An 18,044-nucleotide genomic window follows, 5' to 3' on the forward strand; every position below is an offset into this window, starting at 1 on the left:
AGATTTCTGAATTCAAGATAAGATAAATGATTCTCTGGTAACAGCTAATGCACAAGATCGCTAGTGGCTTATATAACTTCTGGAGAAGTTCGATAGGAATATTAAGCAATCGACTAACAAATTTGTCATAGATAAGGAGACCCAGAATCCTCTGCTAAACAAGCACAGCAGGCCTAAACAGTGACAGGGGCCTCCGAGTCGTGAAAATTGCCGAGCTTCAAAAGGGCCTTTGCATTGTCACGACCAATGCGACGGTAGTTGTCAAAACCACCAACAGCCTCCGCGATTGCTTTGGCGTCGTTGTCCCACCATCCACATTGAGCTTCGATGGTCTCATAGGGATAGTCGACGCTGAAGAGGATCCGATCGACACCAAGCTCATCAACCACGTACTTCAAGGTAGCGGTTGAGAAGTGACCGCTGGTGGTGAGCCAGATGTTCTTCTTGAAGTAGTCATAGATGGTCTTCTTGCACATGGTGGTTACGTCTTCTTCCTTCGCGATAGGCTTCTTGACATCCTCGAACCAGTGGTTGATGTGCCAGAAGTCGAATGGGATATGCTCGCCGTGGTGTCCGATGATGACCTTAAGGTTGGGGGAACGGTCGAAGACGCCGTTGGTGATTAGACCAAGGGTGTGCAGGCTGACTTCGTTGGCGTAAGATAGTGGCGTTGGGCATAGAGCTTCTCGTACATGACACCAGTCGGACCGGAGGGGTGAATGTACAGCGGGACGTCCAACTCCAACTCAGTGAGGACCTTCCAGAAAGCATCGTACTGAGACGGGTCGTAGAAGAGGTAGGTTTCGCCATCAGGGCCAGCATGCTGGAAGTTACAGAGCAATACACCATGGAAGCCGAGTTCCTTGACACAACGGCAGAGTTCCTCACCGGCCTGGACCGGATCATGCATCGACAGACAGGCAAAGGCCCCCCATACGATCCTTGTGGTCCTTGATCTGACCAGCAATTCAAGTGTTGGTTTCCGTGGCTACACGCTCGGCTTCGGCCTTATCCGTGATGCCCTGGATACCGGGGACGATCAGAGAAACAACGGTATAACCGATGCCTTGTTCGTTGGAGATTTTGAGACGTTCGTTGTTGATATCGTGAATTTGACGCATGTAGCGAGGGCGGTCATTGGGTGCAATGTAGAGGAGAGCCTCGCGCTTGGACTTTTCTTCCAGACCGGCGCGCTCGTAGGTTTCTTCGAGAACGATCTTGCCGACAATTTTGGCGGTGTAGATTCTTGGAAATATGGGTATGTTTTAAATGGAAACTTGTGATTGACCGTGAAGAGGAATCGTTTATTCTTGTCTCTGGGTAAGAGGACATTATAGGGGTTTCTTGGGTCTTTATATACCCCATCTCCATAGCATCATTAACATCCGTTTCCGTGCCATTCCTGTATCCGGGAGATCGGAAGACAATGTGAACCTGGGCATGAGCACATCAGCATCATTAATGCGGAAAACTTGTTGAGACGATTGCAAGACGGCACACACGAATTAGAGGACAATGGACACGAGGGGGTCACAGAACTGAGGCCAAGATAACTGCCATGATATCATGGAAGTTCATTACTATGTACATCGGAGTGTATTCATAGCTCCACCGAAGATCACCCAAAGAGCGGGTTGAGCTTAATGTTTGAGTAGCCAATCAGCATTGCGTCGCACCGACGCCTTTTTGATTGGTTGTTATGGGTAGGTAGAATCGACCTACCTAACTTACCTAGCATTTGGTTGAGTAATGAGTTGATACTAATGGAGTGTTGAATTGCTTGAATGCTCACACCTTGCGTTCGGTGCTACATCAACCTGAGTCCCTTGGTGGCGCCCTCAGCAGTTCCAGCTGTGATTCTCTCACTCCTTGTGTAAGGGAATTTTTGCACTTCTCTTCACATATTGATCAGTTGACACGTTGATGTCTGACACAGGAGTTTAGAGACTTATCATGTCTCCGGGATGGTTGAGAAGAGGTATCCGGAAAGAAAACATGAAGATTGAAGTTTGTGTAAACAGTTTACGATTTTCGGAAGCCATGTAGAGATGATCAATTATAAAAGGCTTTATTTGAGAAGAAGATACCGAATTATGTTACTGGATTCTTCAATTTCTTGAGAAAATGAAGATCCCAGGATCATCTGGGCTGGCCATTTGATCCAAAGACGATGTTCGAGGTGAAGAGCAGAGTGGATTGCTTCAACGATCCTTCTGGGAATCTGATTGTTCCACCAGAGCTCTGGTCCCTTATGGAGGGCGACGGGGAGAGATGCGAATATGATTAAGGACACAGGGTGTCGCTGTTCGATCAAGTCCACGAACTTGCTAGAAATTTGAGTCAACCAGGATATAGAAAGACTCAGTCATTGAATATCGGGGCTCGCGTTGATGTGGCTATTTAAACTATTATAATTCTCAAATGAGCACTCGCTCGTGGGATTCACGTGGTTTGATTTGAAGATTCCGGAATTGCGGAAGACAATGATCAGAAACTTTAATGCTTGAGAATTCGCTTGGATTTCTTCGTTTGCTTCGGCTTGTACTTGGTGACCTTCCTCTGGAGAAAGTCCATACTGTGAATGATACCGACGAGCTCGGCTGGTAAGCTGCAGAACACAGAATAACGCCCGCTGTTCGACATTGATATCAATGGACGCCTTTTGAAGATGGGCCCATTCATGAAGAAAAGTATTCAAAGGTCCCTTGGCGATTTTCCCCCCTTGATGTCCATGGATAATGCCAACCCCAAAGTAGAGGCGCATCCATTCGACCACTGAACCGAGAAAATCATTTTTCAAGAAGTGAGCCGATGGATTGATGGCCGTGCCTGCCGAAGCCGGGATGAAGTACCCAATCAAGAACGAAAAGGCGAACAAGGCCTCGCAATTATCGGCGGTGACTTGATCTAGTTCCGAGCGAAACTCATGTAGGGTGGCATCCTTTCTACTAGCAACCAAAATACAAAGATGGTTTGACTGCACTGGCAGGATATTAGCCATATGCAAGGCTGAAACGGCCAGTATGCCCTGCAGCAGAAAACCACGCTTAAACCAAAGTCGAACTACTACGGTTCTCCATGTTTTCTGGACTTTTGGAGAAATCGACAATGTATCCGCTGTTTTGCTCATGAAAAGCTGCAACAGCCGCATGTCGTCAAGACTAAACGCAGGGCTCAAGCCTCGACAGCCCTCAATCTGTAGAGGTACTGACGCTTCGTTGACGGTGAAACTTTGAGATGGCGCCAAGGCCACTGGATACACCCGGAAATCTTCATGAGGACGATGAAAAACCTCAGATAAAATCCGAGAGAACGGTGTAGTTGTAATGAAGCTGCATTCACGCTCGAGTTTTGAGCAATTACGACAAACTGGCTTTTGCTCATCACACTAGCAGACCCAGCACTGTTAGCCCCAGGTGTCACAATTACAGCAGCGTTGAGAATCGATCAATGAGAGATATATAGATGCCTTCACATGGCGTTGCTTACACTGGGCGCATCCATATCTTGTCTTATGGGCTACGACCCTTCGAGGCATCATCCCTTAACAAGAGATTGCTTTTCTGTTATCTTGGTTAATTTGTTATCAGATATTGACTGCACGAATGAAATCAAGAATGGCACCTTTGGGCTAGTAATGACGCCTTAGTTAACCTAGAGGCGTCATTCCCTGTCGGTTATGAGACAAGCATTGTAGTCATGGTACCGGAAGGACATGGCGACTGCATCGGAAGCCTAGCCAGTGATCGGATGACAATATCCGAGACGACAACCTGATTTTTGGAATAAAGCATCCTGATCATCCTGGCATTCGCGATGGCCACACTGAAGCAAAAGCAACTCCTCTCAGTCCACAGCCATGGTGACTCGATTGAATCGATCTTCGCTCGCACCTCGCAGGAATCTAGATCACGGGACCAGTGCCGATTCCCCAATCGGGTAACAGCTATGCCTAGCCGATTCAGCCAATGAAAAGGCGTGTTGGTCGCCAACCTCCTTCTAATTTGTCAGCTCTGCGGGGGGCGCCTATCAGCACGTGACTTTGATGTTCTCAAATGCAGTTGAGCTGAGGGATTACAGCATCGACTGTGAGTCAAACATCGACTGTTGATATATTCAAGCGGTGGGGGTATTTCTTGAGACATTGTGGAAATAGACATGGCCATGGCTTCAGAGCGAAATCCAACTGAGACGTCTCCGTTGCTCGGTGCGCAACACAATGGCCTCCTTCAACCTCCATCGAACGGGACTATCTCCAACGAAGTCCGGGATGTTGAGTCTGCGGAGGAGCACATTCGTGCGACAGAGGAGCAGGGTAATGGTGCCACAGAGAAGAAACTAAATATCAAATACATCGTGCCAGCGATTTCTCTAGGAGTATGTGCCAACTGGTTACCAATAGCATGGTTGTTTTGTGCTAACTTTGCCTGCGTAACCAGGTCTTTCTCTCTGCAGCTGACCAAACCATTATTATGGCCAGCTACGGACAAATTGGAAGTGACCTCAAGGCCCTTAATCTGACAAGTTGGATCGCCACTTCGTACTTTTTGACCTTGACATCGTTCCAGCCTCTGTACGGGAAGCTGAGCGATATATTTGGTCGGAAGCAATGCTTGCTGTTTGGGTATGCGGTTTTTGGCATCGGCAATTTGTTATGTGGCTTATCACGTAATATCCATGAACTCATTGCTGCTCGTGTATGTGGTGATATTGATCTTTGTTCTACAATACCGGGTTGCTAATGAATGCTTCTAGGTCTTTCAAGGCATTGGGGGCGGAGGTATGACTACCGTTGTTAGCATCCTTATGAGTGATCTTGTTCCTCTCCGGGATCGAGGTGTCTGGCAAGGAATCATTAATATCGTCTATGCTACGGGTGCCGGAACTGGTGCACCTTTAGGTGGGTTATTTCTCTCGTCTATTAAACCCCTTGAGTTTCTAGTCGCTAATGTTTTTATAGGTGGTATCCTGGCTGACTATATCGGCTGGCGTTGGTACGATTCAACTTTTCTCGGTAGAAGTATAGTGATTATGCCCTTGCTGACATTAACTACAGGTCTTTTATTGCTCAATTTCCACTATGTTTAATTGCTTTCGTCTCTGTGATGATCATGCTAGACGTGCCTGCCCAAGGAAATAGCCACTGGAAAGCCAAGATTCGTCGCATTGATTTTCTCGGGGCTGCCATTCTCATCGGAGCTGTACTTGGTTTCCTTCTTGGTCTTGACCGGGGAAGTAACGTGTCATGGACGATGCCGTTGACCATTGTTTCGTTGAGCGTCTCGGTGGTACTCTTTGTTGTATTCCTTTTGGTCGAGATATACGTTGCAGCCGAACCCTTTGCTCCTGGCCATATCATTTTTGACAGGACATTTTTTGCCAGCTATGGATGTAACTTTTTCAGCTTTGGGGGCTGGCTAGCTGCTCTCTTCTACATCCCGTTGTATTTCCAAGCAACGGATGGCGTTTCTGCTACAGGCGCTGGTGTACGACTATTGCCTAGTATCTTCGCTGGTGTTTCGGGCTCTCTTTTTGCAGGGTATATCATGAAATGGACGGGAAGATATTACTGGCTGACTGTGGCGGCGTATTCCTCTTTGACGCTTGGTGTTACTATGATATTCCTTTTCTCTGGTGGCGCTGTGTCAAGCACCGCGCCAATGATTTTGGGAATGGTGGTATCGGGTTTTGGAAATGGGATTGGTGTTACCACAACTTTGATCGCTTTAAGTAAGCTTCATTGCAAGGATATTTAGTTTTGCTTTAGCGTCACTGACTTGAGTTTCTAGTATCGAACGCAACACCAGAGGATCAGGCAGTGGTTACTGCGTGCTCGTATCTCTTCCGGTCACTGGGCTCAGTTATTGGAATCTCCTTGTCATCGACAGTGGTCCAGCAACTCCTTCGCAAAAGACTGGTTTCCGACTTGAGTGGAGGTGGCAGCAATGATGCTGATCGTATTGTTGCTGGGGTACGTCAGAGTCTTGATTTCATCAAGACACTTGATCCAACAACTGCCGAAATCGTTCGAGGCTCTTATGGATGGGCGATGAATAAGGGGTTTTCCTTTATGATTGGAATTGTCTTCTTTGCCCTGTTCAGTGCCTTTTTCATCCGCGAAAAGAAGGTGACTCGTTAAATCAAGCAGGGCGGGGGTGAATAATAAAATTAGCAGAGCACACCCTAGGAATAGGAGGAAGTCGATGAAGGGGAAGGGAGCGGTAAAAATTTCGGGATATTTATGAGTATTTATTTGGTTTTCTACTGCATATAGAGTCGATATAGAGGCGATAAAGTGCTGGCAGGGGACTTCATCTGTGACTTAACCCGTGATGAGCGCAGAGACAGGTGATAGAGTCGCAGAGTTGAGAAAAGTTTCTTAAACAAATATAGAACCATTCAAATACTGACTTTATAATTGTCTTGCATGCAAATTGAAATGAAAAGAGCAAGCACCATCCAGTCTGACAGGGTCCATATTATTAGCGACCATCAGAAGGCGGTCTCTCCGACTGTTGGAGACACCGCTCTGACTTCACCTCCAACAACTTTCCCCAGACGCTTTAATCATCCGTCTTTAAAACAGCCCCCATCGTCTTGACCTGACAAACGCAACCCCCACCAGAGGAGACTATTTGGAATTTACCTTCCAGGTCTTGCTTTTTCTTATTAAGGGCTTCTGGATGACAATGATTCCGGTCCCCTAGCCGTTGCAGCTGTGGCATTTAATCCTCCGCCATGCCGGACACGCAGTCGGGGTCTGCAGCGTTGTCGCGATACCGTCCCATCCTCTACCTCTTTACCGGTGTTGCAGCAGCCTATGCCCTTGTCTATATTCACAATCATATATATTCGCCCCAACCGTCCCAGTCTTCTCTCCGTCGCCGAAACGCTGTCCGCCGACACAGACGAAATGAACCCGATGAGACCGAGGCCGTCGATTCCCCGTCGTACCGAGCAATCACCCACCTCGAGCAGCTAGAACAACAGAATGGGGTATATGGCACATTTCGTATAGAGACTGAAGATGGAAGGCGGGTGGAAAGTGGTTTACTCCCGTCGTTGCTGGCGACTCGGGATCAACTGATGGAGGAAGTCGGCGTCCCGCAAGCTCATGCGGAACGGATGCGTGAGATGATGGAAGATACATTCTTGGAGTCATTCCTGGCGCTGGATTTCCCGCCAACACATGCTTTGCTTGAAGGGAGCTCGGAGAGGGAGTATTTGATGGAGCAGCTCCAGCGACGTGGTATCTCCCGTGCTGGGATCGAGAGAGCGCTAGTGCGATTCAACGAGGACATCAACTACGGAGAGGAGCTACGACGACGTCGGCAGAATGGCGAACGAGTAACACTGTCTACTTCGACTTTTCCCGATGTCTCGGCGCCAGCACAGAATTTGGATGGTGGCGAGACGGTGGTTGATGACCAGAGTGTCTTTTCTTGGCGTGATGGAAATAATGATTCTTCTCCTACAAGGGAAGGCCAGAACCTGTTGAACCTACTATATCACATCGCAGAGGACCAGGCCAGACGAGATGGGTATATCCACAGAGGAGTGACGTGCAACAGCTGTGGTGCCATGCCCATACAGGGTATCCGGTACAGATGCGCAAACTGTATTGATTATGATCTCTGTGAGACGTGCGAGGCGATGCAGGTACACATCAAGACTCACCTTTTCTACAAAGTACGTATTCCGGCTCCCTTCCTGGGTAACCCTCGACAGTCCCAGCCTGTCTGGTATCCAGGGAAGCCAGCCATGTTGCCTCGCAGTCTGCCGCGAAACCTGGCCAAACGTTTGATGAAGGATACAAACTTTGAAAACACTGAACTTGACGCCCTATGGGACCAATTCCGCTGCCTGGCCAACTATGAGTGGGCAGATGATCCGAACAAGCTGTGCATGGCCATTGACAGAAAGACGTTTGACCGGTGCTTTGTACCCCACACCTCCTTCCGCCCGCCACCACCGAGTCTTATCTATGACCGGATGTTTGCATTCTACGATACGAACAACGATGATCTTATTGGATTCGAAGAATTTCTGAAGGGCCTGGCAAGCCTCAACAACAAGAGTAATGACGAGCGATTGCGGCGCGTATTCCGTGGCTACGACATTGATGCAGACGGCTATGTGGAGCGCAAAGATTTCCTACGAGTGTTCCGGGCATACTATGCTCTCAGTCGAGAACTGACAAGGGACATGGTTGCAGGCATGGAGGATGACTTCTTGGAGGGTGGTGCACGAGATGTTGTCCTTGGGGGGCAGCCTATCAGCTCAGCATTTCCTGGTAGTATCCCTTCGGGGGAGACATCGAGAATCGGCGAAGGCAAGCGCATCAACAGAGGAGGCGACATGGAAATTGTTGACCATGAAGGCGTATTACGACATGATGGTGCCGATATTGGTGACCGTCACGCCGTCATTGGTGATGCCGCCGTCCGAGGTCAATTTGGACGCGTGCGACCAATGTTCCCATCGACTATCCGTTTACCTGTTGCAGACCCTGGGCCCCCACCGCCAGGCTTCGGTGGTGGTCAAATGGATGCAGAGGAAAATGACGAAGACGAGGACGAAGACGCTAGTGATTCTGACGAGGACGCATCCAGTTCATCAGTTGCCAGTGACCACTGGCCTCCTGCCGAACATATCCTCGAGGAAGACGTTGTAAACGCCCTCGGAGCTCCTGTTCCTCTTCAAGAAGTGACGGACGCCGTGGATAGAGCTCGGATTGGGACGGCTGTGTATCACAGGATGCGGGATGACGACCAAAGACGAGTGGACGAGACTCGCAGATATGGAATTGATGAACGCTGGCGACGAAGAGCATTCTATACCGACGAAGAAGATGGTGCAATTGCCCCCGAGGGCTATCGCAGAGATCCCGGTGTTGATGACCTAAGTGACGAAGATGATGCTTTTGACGACCACCAGCACTTCCTGGAGTCACATCCACCCTCTCCTCGTTCTCGCTCTTCTTCCAAGGTGCGATTCCAAGACGATTTAACCGACGAATATGAGGTGAGGTCAACCACCTCGTCTCGTAGCATTCCTGTCGGCGAGAGGTGGGGTGGTTTCGAGGTTCCAGAGGTCGAAAGGGACGTAGGAAAAGAGATTCTCTACCAAGTCACACAGCAGGGTTTCAACGAACTTCTCGATATTTTGTTCAAGCCAAAGGAAGATCTCCTGATGGAGGTATACCGAACACGCACTGAGCGCAAGATCTGGGCTCACGAAATCGAAATCGTTGAACAGATGGATCCACGAAAACGCCCTGAAGGCCATGCCATGGACGATGAAGCGGATAGACAAGATGATGGGTCGATGGAGAATCCGTACGGAACGGACAACAAATCGCTCGAAGAGCTCCTGGAAAGAACAGGCTACTCAGTCACAAGTCCGCCTCTGCGGCCCACCACTCAAACTGGCCCTTTTTTTGGTCCTCCTCCCCCTTTCGCACTCAGAGCACCTGACGTCGATGTGCAACCGACCCACCTTGCTTACCCTGAAGAGGAGGACGATCAGGAAGATGAGCAGGAGGACGAGCAGGAGGACGAACAAGATGATTTTGCTTTGTCCCAGAACCAACCAGAGGACGGATTTCATGTCGAGCCCGCTGCCCTTCGCCCCTTCACCCCAGAACGTCAGACAGCCCAGGAGGGCGATATAACCCCAGACTTCGATCCCACACTGCCACACCATCGTCCAAGCGAGGAGACACCACGCCCAGCCTGTAACTACTCGTCCCAGAATGAACCGCCTGTCCTAACCGGTCACCTAGCGGAAGACACTCCATCCTCATCATACTCGGACGATTCCCCCACAACCTCAGAATTCCAGCAACACACCCTCCCTCTCCAACTCCGTCTCCATCCTCATGGCACAACCTCTTTCCCAGCACCTCCTTCTCTTCCCTCCTCCTCTCCCGAGGCCGAAGCTACCGCCCCCAAGCTTCCACCCTCGCCTATCCAACCTCTCCCCCCAGCTCCATCCGCAACTAACCTGCCGCAAGAAGCTCCCGTCTGTCGACCAACAACGCGCACTCTCGCACGATGGGCATATTTGAACCACGTCGAGCAGGAAGCCAAGGAACGCGGCGGTACAGGTGCCAAACTCAACTTTGAGGAATTCTCCCGGCGAATGGCAGCGGACCGCGGACGGAGGTTGGCCTTTGTGGCTAGCTGGATTGAGATGGCCAGTTTTTAGATGAACCTTTTTACCTATCCCTAGTTACATACTTTTTTTTTTTTTTTTTTTTTTTTTTTAGTTCTGTGTGCCACTGTATTACATATTATGACCTATGTTGTGTATATTATCTAGATAGGGGACCTGGAAAAGGAGCATACTTGGCGATGATTCTGGGGTTTATCACCGGTATCCAAACTGGTTAATTCCATGCCATCTAATGAATAAAATACCATGCATGTATAGATCGTCGCACTTGCAATGTATATGTACAGTACAGTAGCAGCCTGAATCCCGTGAACCGAAAAAAGAAAAGAGATGAAAAAGGGAAAATATGGTCGCATTAATCTAATCCCAATATTTGATAACACCCTCCAGACCACCTGTAGCCACTTTACTGGTTTCCTGGGGATGCCAATCGAGACACGTCGTAGCACCTCCTTCCTTGCCTCCTGCAAGAATCTTATGGTACATCTTGCCCGTCTTCCAGTCCCAGAAGCAGACGTAACCACCGCTATCACCCGATGCGATGAATTGACCATCGGGGGAGATCTTAAGATCGATGGCGTATCCGGCGTTGTTATGTCCGCGGAAGCTCTTCTTGCGGTTCTGGCGGAATTTGTCTGTAGCCCCGTAGACAACAATCTGGTTGTCGCCGGACTGGAAGGCAACGTACTTGCCGTTGGGGTGGGGTGTTGCACGGGTGAGTGCAAACATGTACGGTTCAGCGATGAACTTGATAGGGACGGGAATTCCGTATTCCCAGGCACGCAGAGACTTGTCGTCGGACGTGGAGATGAAGCGACGGTTGTTGTCGACGAACGTAATGGTGTTGATGGCTGCCAAGTGGTGGTCATATTCTTGGACCAAATCGCGGGTACGAGTGTCGAATTGAACGATCTTCTTGTCTGACATACCAGCCAGGAACTCGTGCGAAGATTCGGGACTGGGGTTGAAACGGACGACGTGTGGCGTCTTGCCAGTCGAGAAACGACCGAGGCACTTGCCGTATTCCGTATCCCACAGCTTGATCTGGCGGTCATACGATGCGGTGAGGAATGTCTTACCAGACGGGTGGAAGTCTGTGTCCGTAATGGACTTGGAATGACCTGAAAACGTCCGTAGAAGTTCCCGAGAGTGATACGCATCCCAGATCTTGGCCTTTCCATCTGCCGCAGACGATAGCAGCAAGTGTCCAGAGCCGGGGAAAAACCGCAACGAGGTGATAGCCTTGGTGTGAGATTTCCAAGTGTGCACCAGTTTCTTGGGCACGTAGTTCTTGGTGCTGCCAACTTCCTTTTTCAGATCGATATCCAAATCCTGTGGCACATGCATATAAGTCCGGCCCATATAATCGAACTGCTCGGATCCATGGAACTCGGATTTTTCCACCTGGGACGAATCGTCCTGGTAATCTGTGGCCTCCTTGCTCATCGCCGGCATATGAGCCGGAACCTCCTCCTCTTCCTCCACATATTCCTCATCACTGGCCAGCTCCCGGTCCAGCTCAGCGGTCTCTTCCTCATAAATATGGTCGTCATCTTTGTACTTGGCCCAAGGACCAAGATACGCCCCATCGCCCTCGACAATACTAGGATCGCCTTTTCGCTGCCGTTTGGCGCGCAGCGCCGCCGAAACATCCTTGGAAGGCTTCATCTGCACAATGTCACGGCCCCCGTGCAGTGCGGCATGGTTTAAATCACCGACAAATTGCTCTGGTAGACCGGGATTGCGCGTGTAGCCCAAACTCTGAAACGTGCGATGCTGCGCGGCAAAAGTGGCTTCGCTGATGGCGGCTTCCTCTGCAAATCCGGTAGGGACATTTTTCCTTTTCAGGCCGTTGGCTGCTCCGGCGGGTTTAAAGGGGTTCACTGGACCTTGGGACGGACGCGAAAGATCATCATATGTGGCGTTGTAGGTGAGGGCGGTTGAGGAGGTGTTAGCGAGCATCATCTGCTTATGCGCTTGGTCCTGTAGGTTTGTTAGATATCATTGCCACAACACTGCGGACGAAATAAAGCGATAATATATGAAGAAAAATAAGGAAATATCAAGGGACCAAACCTCTGTGTTCACTTCCGGCGCTGCGACGATCTTGGTCGCTGCTGTCGCCGCCTGAGTCTGGGGGACAGACGAGGTGGCTTCATCGTCGCTCGAATCATAACTGGCTCCGAGTAACGATGCCATGATGAAGACTATATGAGATGAATGGTATAGGATGATCCTAAACCACGTCGAAGTTGATGACGAGGTAAGGGTTGCGGAGTTGATCTGGACGGAGTTTTGGAGAAGGCGGAGTCTGGAATTTTACGGGCGGCGGGAGAACCACGCAGCGAAGATCTGAGGGTATCAATGAAGGCTTTTATGAGCAGCAATTATTATGCAAGAAGATTTACTTTTTGATCTCGAGTTGAATTGTATCTGGAACTAATAGATGAAGGGTATCGTACGCTCTTCATTGTCAAACCGCTTGAAAGGTATATACAACTTCTGGGGAAAGTGAAGAAGACATCAACAAGGAAATACAAAAGCAACATAAACAACTCAAAATCAATACATGGACAGACATTACACTTTCGCAGTGTCTTTAGTTCCCTTTCACCATTTTTCCCCCTCATCTTTGATCCAACTTGAGAGCACCAAGGACTAGGATTCTACATCTCATACCGGTCGTCTATGTCAGGTTCGGGTTCACATTATCATATACGATTTGGTCTTGTCCAGCATGGTTCGACATGCCAACCGCAATCCCTGGAGGATTGGTCACAGTTGGCGAGGCAATCCCATCGATAGGAAGATATGGCGGCAGGGGTCCTGCACGCTTCATTCGACCACTCCCCCATTGCTCTCCGTGTAAAGACAAACGCAACATTATGCGATTAGCCTAAACGGCCATTGCGCATCGCGTCTCCAGTCTTTGCACGAAGTCAGTGAGATTCATCGCGGATCAGAGCGACGATCATGCTGTAGAGGTAGAAGAAGAACATCAAGAGGTGGAAGCCCAACTTGATAAAGGATTCCTACAATGATTCTGTCAGATCATATCCCATACACACCATGACGGGAATATGACGAAGGACAAAACGCACCTTCTTGTGGACATTCAACTTGCGGAAGATCTCGGTCGCATCCAACAAGTGCTGGTTGTCGAAGATCCTGTAGAAAGGGAACAGCCAATTAGCCTAATGTTCAAGGTGAAGCTATAGCATATTCGGGAAAAACGTACTTCTTTGCATTGAACGCCAACAGAGGCAGGTTCAGCACAATCGCAAGCCAGTAGCCGTTGATAACGAACAAGAAGGTCAGGAAGGCGTGAACAGCGGCTTCAGGAATGATGTAGGCATTGAGGCGGTTGCAGAGGTCAATGGGGTTGATGTAGTCACTGTGCGAAAAAAGCAGGTCAGTGCGCGTGCTCAAACTCGGCGCAATCGCTCGAGGACAGAAGGTTTGGACCCCTGGCCTTGAATCTATGCATAGGGGATGAAGGACATAGCGGAAGCCACGGAACATACCATTCCAGATCGCTGTACATGATGGTGAAGAACACCTGCAAGAACAGGTTGACGGCGTTAATCAACACCGCCAAGAGATAAAGCCACGCTTCACCGGACATGTTGGACACGGATCGAGAAAAATAGATATTATATTATTAACAGCGAAGAGAAGCAAGCAGCAGCTCAGCCGAGGAAGAAGAAGTTGAAGCTGTTTCGGAGCGGTGAGGTGGAGGGGGGAGGAAGAGAAGCTGGGGTGGATGGAAGAGCACCGGAAATGGAGAGCTTGACTTGGGAGAGAATTGTGGGCGGTCTGGGGGAGAACAGCTCGGGTAAGGAAGAGGGCGACAGAGAGCTCAAGGGAGAGGAACAGAAACGGAGAGGATGTGAGAAAAGGAGTCGAGTTCTTCAACAATAGTTAAAGAAGAGGAGAAAATGAGGAGTGGAGAGGAAGAGGAGGAAGAAGAGGAAGAGCGAGCAGCTGGGGAGAGCGGTTGGTGGTGGATGCGTCGGTCGAATTTGGCTCCTTTGAGGGGGGCGGAACTTGGTGTAGTAGTTATACCAGCCACCAAAAGCGCTCAGGACACTCGAGGATGGGATTATAGCTTATGGTTGATATTAAATTGATATATCGAAGATCAAGGTATTATTGTTATCGTCCTTACAATCCCTGTGTCGAATGGTCCAGGCCAATAAACATCCACTCATTATACGCTGCGGAGAACACAAGATGACGTTGAGAACACGTGCTTCCATCCGCATCTGGCGCTTTCCATTGGCTTTGAATACGCAGGGAGAGAAGATATCATATGAATAGTATCACGTTCGCTCAGCAACTGTATATATGCTATTTACATCCTTATGATTGACATCGTCATCGTCACATTGGTCCCCGATTGCATAATAACTTTAGCAAAAACAGATAATTGCAAATCCAAAAAGAACAAGAAAAGGAACAGCCATCATCAATCAGTTAGAATCACCGCTTCTCTACAAGCAGGATATGCATAGCTCCATAAGCAATTATGATGAACGCTCCCGAAATCACGGCAAGTCCGATCACATCCTTCCACAACGCCAAAGTGTCAAAGCCAAAGGCACTAAGGATAGAAGCTCCTGGTACTTCAATATCGAGGCCATATTTGTGGTCAATCAATCTGAGGAAAGTCACTTCGTTGACAATGAGCGCCTCAAATCCATAGTGGAAAATGGATAGCTAGAAAGAAATACAAGTTAGTTCATGGCTTCCTAAACGGGGTATTCTTAGGAGTAAACTCACCATTTGCAACCACATGGCGGATTTCGGAATCGCGTCGTGGTTAAGCAGAAGACCCGCGAACAACAAGCTGAACAGCATCACAAGACTTCCAATCAAGTTGGCAACTCCACCGTCCCGGAACACGATCCCAATGAACAAGCAGATGTTTGCCGCAGCCAGGTTGAAGAGGACCAAAACCAAGATGAACCGGAGGAACTCGGGCCACGCCGGGATCAAACCTGTCATAGGATACACGATCATACCCATTATGATAGGAGGAATCAATCTCAAAGGAACGATATCAAACACCACCTTAGCTGCGAAGTAGGTAATCGGGTGATAATAGCCATTGGCTCGCTCGCGGACAAACAAGAGTCGCTCTGACGAGAACACCGTCAGACTGGTAAGCGTGCTGAAACCAAACAGGGCCAGGATGAAGAAAAAGAGTCCGAGCCGGTTCTGGAAACCCTTAATGTCATCGGTCAGGCCATAGAACAGATATCCACAAAGCACGGCGAGGAGAATTGAGATAGCATAATGCGTAAGCATGAGCATTGGGTTCCGATACAGGTTACGCCAGGTTCGCTGCGAGAGAATGATAAATTGCCGAGCCAGACCAACCCGTGCATAGCTCTTATGGGAACCGGTAACGGGGCCCGACAATGCATCCGAATTGGCCGAGCCATTCGCCGCTCTGGCACTCTGAACAGCTGCCACAATCTCATCATGCACGGAGCGAGCGACATCAGAACTGGAATAGTTGGCGACTAGGATGTCAAGATCGGTTTGGCCGGGTGCAATTGGAGGTAGCTGGTCGGGGTCATCGAGAATCTGGGGTGGAACATTGCCGGGTTGACGAGAAAGTCGGAGCCACTGTTGAGAGCTCTCCGTTGGGTGTGCATCCTCATCATCCGTCTTAGGAGTGGGTGGTGCGTCGCGGTCCTTCTTACGAGAGTAAAGCTGTCTGTCCTGTCGTTGCTTGACCGATGCTTGTCGTTTGCTTTTGGGTCTAGAGTTGTCTTCAATGCTCGCATTCGACACGCTGGCAACCGACTTCACTGCACGTAGGCTGCTTGAGGCGGTCTTGGACGTATCTGCCGGTACCTCCAACAGGGGCGATCCTATATCGTCACTGTATGATCGGACAGCGCTGGCATGCATGGTGAGATCCACGAGGTAATCAGCAATGTTAAATCCAGGAGGGCAAGAGTATCCTGCATTGTCAAAGTATTGCTGGCATGTCGAGAACGGACCAGAGTACACTGTCCTCCCATGGGCTAAGAGAACAAGTCGATCGAATAGAGCAACAATGTTTGAACGCGGCTGATGGATGGTGAAGATAACTGTACGGTTGTAGGTCTTGGCTAGTGTGACCAGACATTCGACCACGTTAAAAGCATTGTATGCATCCTGATATAAGCGTTAGTAACTAAGTAGATGAGCTGGGGCTGTCATGTCATTCTTACCAATCCGCTGGTAGGTTCATCCAGGAAAAGAACGCTCGGGCTGGTGACAAGCTCGCAAGCAATTCCAACTCGGCGCTTTTCTCCACCGGAAATACCACGACCTTTACCTTCCTCAGATCCGATCAGCTGATCCCTAATGTGATAGATTCCAAGCTGTTTCTCGACTTCAATCACCCTCTGCTCCTTAGCACCTCGGCTCATGTCCCGGGGCAATCTCAGCAAGGCGCTTGTGAGGATGGTCTCATGAACAGTCAAAGTCGGGAGCATGGTGTCTTCTTGATCGACGAAGCCGATCATGTTCTTGAAATCGTAGTCACTGATCTTCTCTCCGTTGACATAGAATTCACCACGGATCGCACCCCGCTTGTTCTTCCGAGCCAGGATATCGAGGAAGGAGGTCTTCCCTGCACCCGATGCTCCCATGATAGCTGTAATCTGACCATGTGGTGCCGCGCCTTGAATCCCAGAAAGGATCTCCTTTCCATTCAGATAGTATGAAACATTATCCCAATACAAAGCAGCCGGCTTGTGCTCCGCCAAGAGTCTGGCATTTTCGTCATCCGAATCATCAGACAGAGGCAATTGGATGCGACCCCGGTATGATCTACGGGACAAGTACCACACAGAGAGTATGACAGCAACAATGAAAAGCGCACAGCCCGCAATCACACCCGCAATAAGTGGAGTGTTGATCTTCTTGACTGGGCGCACATATCCCGGCACGTCAGTCTTGTACAGGCACTCTCCCGAATCACAAGCGAGCGTAATACTCTCATCACCGAAAATACTCTTGATCAAATCATCCATTGCGGGCTCTTTAAATTTGCTGCCATCGTCGGGGCTGCCGCCCAGAGTCGACAAGGACGAAAACTGGGCCGGGCCCTTGATGGCCTGGTCGAGGAAAGCTCCGATATCGATAGAGCCAGCTTCACCACACAGCATCCTTCCAGGAATGCATTTGCACTGAATATTCTGGCACTTATAGCTGGTCGTGTTGCGCTCGTAGTCGGTTTCCAAGCTCCATTCGCATGTATCCAAGCCACAGTAAAACGATTCCTTCTGGTCTACCCAGAACTGAAAGTTACAGGAACTGTCATCCGCATCGCACGAGAAAGTCACTTGGGGCTTCCGGCCATCGAGCTGTTTCAAGATCATCTTGTTTGTCACGTCGCACATCTGGAAGTTCTGCTTGACTGTAATTCCCTGCTTATAACAAACGCCCCCTTCACCTTCCGGCATCATCGCATTGCATGCATTATCTGTCTTGCAGACATTGCAGTTGATTCCCTCCCAGCCTTCACCGCAAGAGCAAGTATCGCCATTTCGGGGTGCTCTGTTGCCACCGTCGGCCAGGGAGCCACACACAGGTTCTGAGCAATCATCACCCCCGAACCCAGGCGGACATGTACATTTCCCATTATATTTGTTGCACTGTGCAAACTGCGCGCATTGAAAAGCGTCTAGCTGGCAGTTGAAACAAGGAGGACACCCGGCGGGACGGTCGTCTAAAGTCGACAGGAGCGAGCGCGGCACAAGGTTGGCGTCAGAATAGTTGCTCTGAGCTGCCACATTTGATGCGATCAACGAGACCAAAGCGGCAAAGGAAAGCCGCATCGCTGACTTCAAATGCATCTTGGTCGG

General features: G+C 49.5%; 7 protein-coding genes across 7 annotated transcripts; 2 read left to right on the forward strand and 5 right to left on the reverse strand.

The window, feature by feature from the left end:
- Positions 1 to 6: 6 nt before the first annotated feature.
- Positions 7 to 1,121, reverse strand: ASPWEDRAFT_68936 (amidohydrolase family protein; the record flags this gene model as incomplete). Its single annotated transcript, XM_040838996.1, has 3 exons — positions 7 to 642; positions 693 to 823; positions 993 to 1,121. 3 exons carry the CDS (start codon positions 1,119 to 1,121, stop codon positions 174 to 176), a joined length of 729 nt encoding a protein of 242 aa, XP_040689296.1. The 3' UTR covers positions 7 to 173.
- Positions 1,122 to 2,365: 1,244 nt separating this feature from the next.
- On the reverse strand, positions 2,366 to 3,151 carry ASPWEDRAFT_28238 (uncharacterized protein; the record flags this gene model as incomplete). Its single annotated transcript, XM_040833112.1, has 1 exon — positions 2,366 to 3,151. One exon carries the CDS (start codon positions 3,149 to 3,151, stop codon positions 2,366 to 2,368), a length of 786 nt encoding a protein of 261 aa, XP_040689297.1.
- A 703-nt stretch (positions 3,152 to 3,854) lies between these two features.
- ASPWEDRAFT_40850 (putative MFS multidrug transporter) lies at positions 3,855 to 6,473 on the forward strand. The gene is made up of 6 exons (XM_040835412.1): positions 3,855 to 4,377; positions 4,440 to 4,697; positions 4,756 to 4,900; positions 4,961 to 4,994; positions 5,057 to 5,730; positions 5,790 to 6,473. The coding sequence occupies exons 1-6, from the start codon at positions 4,159 to 4,161 to the stop codon at positions 6,137 to 6,139; spliced, it is 1,680 nt and encodes a 559-aa protein (XP_040689298.1). The 5' UTR covers positions 3,855 to 4,158; the 3' UTR covers positions 6,140 to 6,473.
- A 75-nt stretch (positions 6,474 to 6,548) lies between these two features.
- ASPWEDRAFT_40851 (EF hand domain protein) lies at positions 6,549 to 10,257 on the forward strand. The gene has a single exon (XM_040835413.1). The coding sequence runs from the start codon at positions 6,739 to 6,741 to the stop codon at positions 10,207 to 10,209; it is 3,471 nt and encodes a 1,156-aa protein (XP_040689299.1). The 5' UTR covers positions 6,549 to 6,738; the 3' UTR covers positions 10,210 to 10,257.
- Positions 10,258 to 10,264: 7 nt separating this feature from the next.
- On the reverse strand, positions 10,265 to 12,446 carry ASPWEDRAFT_40852 (WD40 repeat domain-containing protein). Its single transcript, XM_040835414.1, has 2 exons — positions 12,253 to 12,446; positions 10,265 to 12,159 (listed from the first exon to the last, which is right to left on the reverse strand). Exons 1-2 carry the CDS (start codon positions 12,373 to 12,375, stop codon positions 10,537 to 10,539), a joined length of 1,746 nt encoding a protein of 581 aa, XP_040689300.1. The 5' UTR covers positions 12,376 to 12,446; the 3' UTR covers positions 10,265 to 10,536.
- A 669-nt stretch (positions 12,447 to 13,115) lies between these two features.
- Positions 13,116 to 13,801, reverse strand: ASPWEDRAFT_172423 (cornichon family protein; the record flags this gene model as incomplete). The annotated part of the gene is made up of 4 exons (XM_040830933.1): positions 13,116 to 13,208; positions 13,278 to 13,344; positions 13,415 to 13,570; positions 13,701 to 13,801. 4 exons carry the CDS (start codon positions 13,799 to 13,801, stop codon positions 13,116 to 13,118), a joined length of 417 nt encoding a protein of 138 aa, XP_040689301.1.
- Positions 13,802 to 14,658: 857 nt separating this feature from the next.
- Positions 14,659 to 18,035, reverse strand: ASPWEDRAFT_51625 (putative ATP-dependent permease ADP1; the record flags this gene model as incomplete). The annotated part of the gene is made up of 3 exons (XM_040837625.1): positions 14,659 to 14,895; positions 14,959 to 16,347; positions 16,404 to 18,035. 3 exons carry the CDS (start codon positions 18,033 to 18,035, stop codon positions 14,659 to 14,661), a joined length of 3,258 nt encoding a protein of 1,085 aa, XP_040689302.1.
- Between the last annotated feature and the right edge of the window lie 9 nt (positions 18,036 to 18,044).

Source organism: Aspergillus wentii (genome assembly GCF_001890725.1).
Source record: "Aspergillus wentii DTO 134E9 unplaced genomic scaffold ASPWEscaffold_4, whole genome shotgun sequence".
NCBI classification, from domain to species: domain Eukaryota; kingdom Fungi; phylum Ascomycota; class Eurotiomycetes; order Eurotiales; family Aspergillaceae; genus Aspergillus; species Aspergillus wentii.